The sequence below is a fragment of the Penaeus monodon genome, chromosome 28 (assembly GCF_015228065.2).
Source record: "Penaeus monodon isolate SGIC_2016 chromosome 28, NSTDA_Pmon_1, whole genome shotgun sequence".
Lineage (NCBI taxonomy): Eukaryota > Metazoa > Arthropoda > Malacostraca > Decapoda > Penaeidae > Penaeus > Penaeus monodon.
In genome coordinates, this window is record NC_051413.1 from 18,211,197 (window position 1) to 18,212,204 (window position 1,008).

Genomic DNA, 1,008 nt, shown 5'->3' on the forward strand with positions numbered 1-1,008 from the left:
TACACTCTTAAGGACTGTCTCTAATTTTGTCCTTACATGAAAGGACTGACATTAATTTGTCCTTATAAATGTTTGTTCTAATTAGCAGTATTAACTTTGAGATGTAGCAACAGGGCAAATCATACACAAAATCACAAAGAACAGTCATAGACCCTTTGTGAATACTCTCCTGGTCTGTAAGAAACAATGTATATAACAGTTTTAATTTTAGCATGTATGCTAAAAAGATTAAGGATGGTTAACCCTTTTAGAAAGGGTTACTTTTTTCTGCTGTGTTTAGTATCAACTTGAAGTTACTCACTGTATTGAGAACTGTATTATTCACTCAACAGGAACATGGTAATAGCATATGATATGTAATTTTAAAATTTTGATTTAAATGTTTCCTGTACCCTGGAAAATCCTATTTTCTTCTTGAGTTTAGTGAATAGATCTCAGTAAGGCTTCATTTATGTGGGAGGGACATGACATCAAATATTATCTCATGATGAAAAGATTTCTTTTATGCAGTAGTCAGTTTGAGAAAACCTTTACTTATTCCTCCAGATGGCAACACAAGTGGATTCGGAGAGCCCAGTGGCATGGCAGGGTCTGGCAGTCCTTTGTGATAAACAGGCAGACATTACCACGCATGATGAGACTATTACAATATACACAAGATTAAAGGACATTGTTAAGGAGTAAGTTGCTTAGCTAATGTGCTGGATGAATACTGATGGTGAAATTCAGTTAGTGGTTCTCCACTGCAATTATCTGTTGTAATTTTATCACTTTTGTTTTAATGTTTAGATAGATAAAAAACATAAATTGCTATGCTCTGTTGTCTTTGGATTCTGTTTAAGAAGCTTGATAATTAAACTGTTGAGTTGACATCAAGTCCATAACTAAGTGATTCATATAGGCCTGTTCTTCAGTAGCCTAATGATTGTGAAATCATTCAAATTAGTAAAAATTATACATTCTGAGAATTAGAGACATCCTTTAAAAATAAACTCATTGCTGCCAGGA

At 33.5% G+C, this 1,008-nt stretch overlaps 1 protein-coding gene across 1 annotated transcript in view; it reads left to right on the forward strand.

Annotated features, from left to right (window-relative positions):
- Positions 1-1,008, forward strand: part of LOC119591402 (tetratricopeptide repeat protein 37-like) — a 22,471-nt gene that overhangs the window by 3,894 nt on the left and 17,569 nt on the right. The window contains exon 4 of the mRNA XM_037940145.1: positions 547-680. Within this exon, the coding sequence (XP_037796073.1) occupies positions 547-680 (134 nt within the window). The remainder of the gene's footprint in view (positions 1-546; positions 681-1,008) is intronic.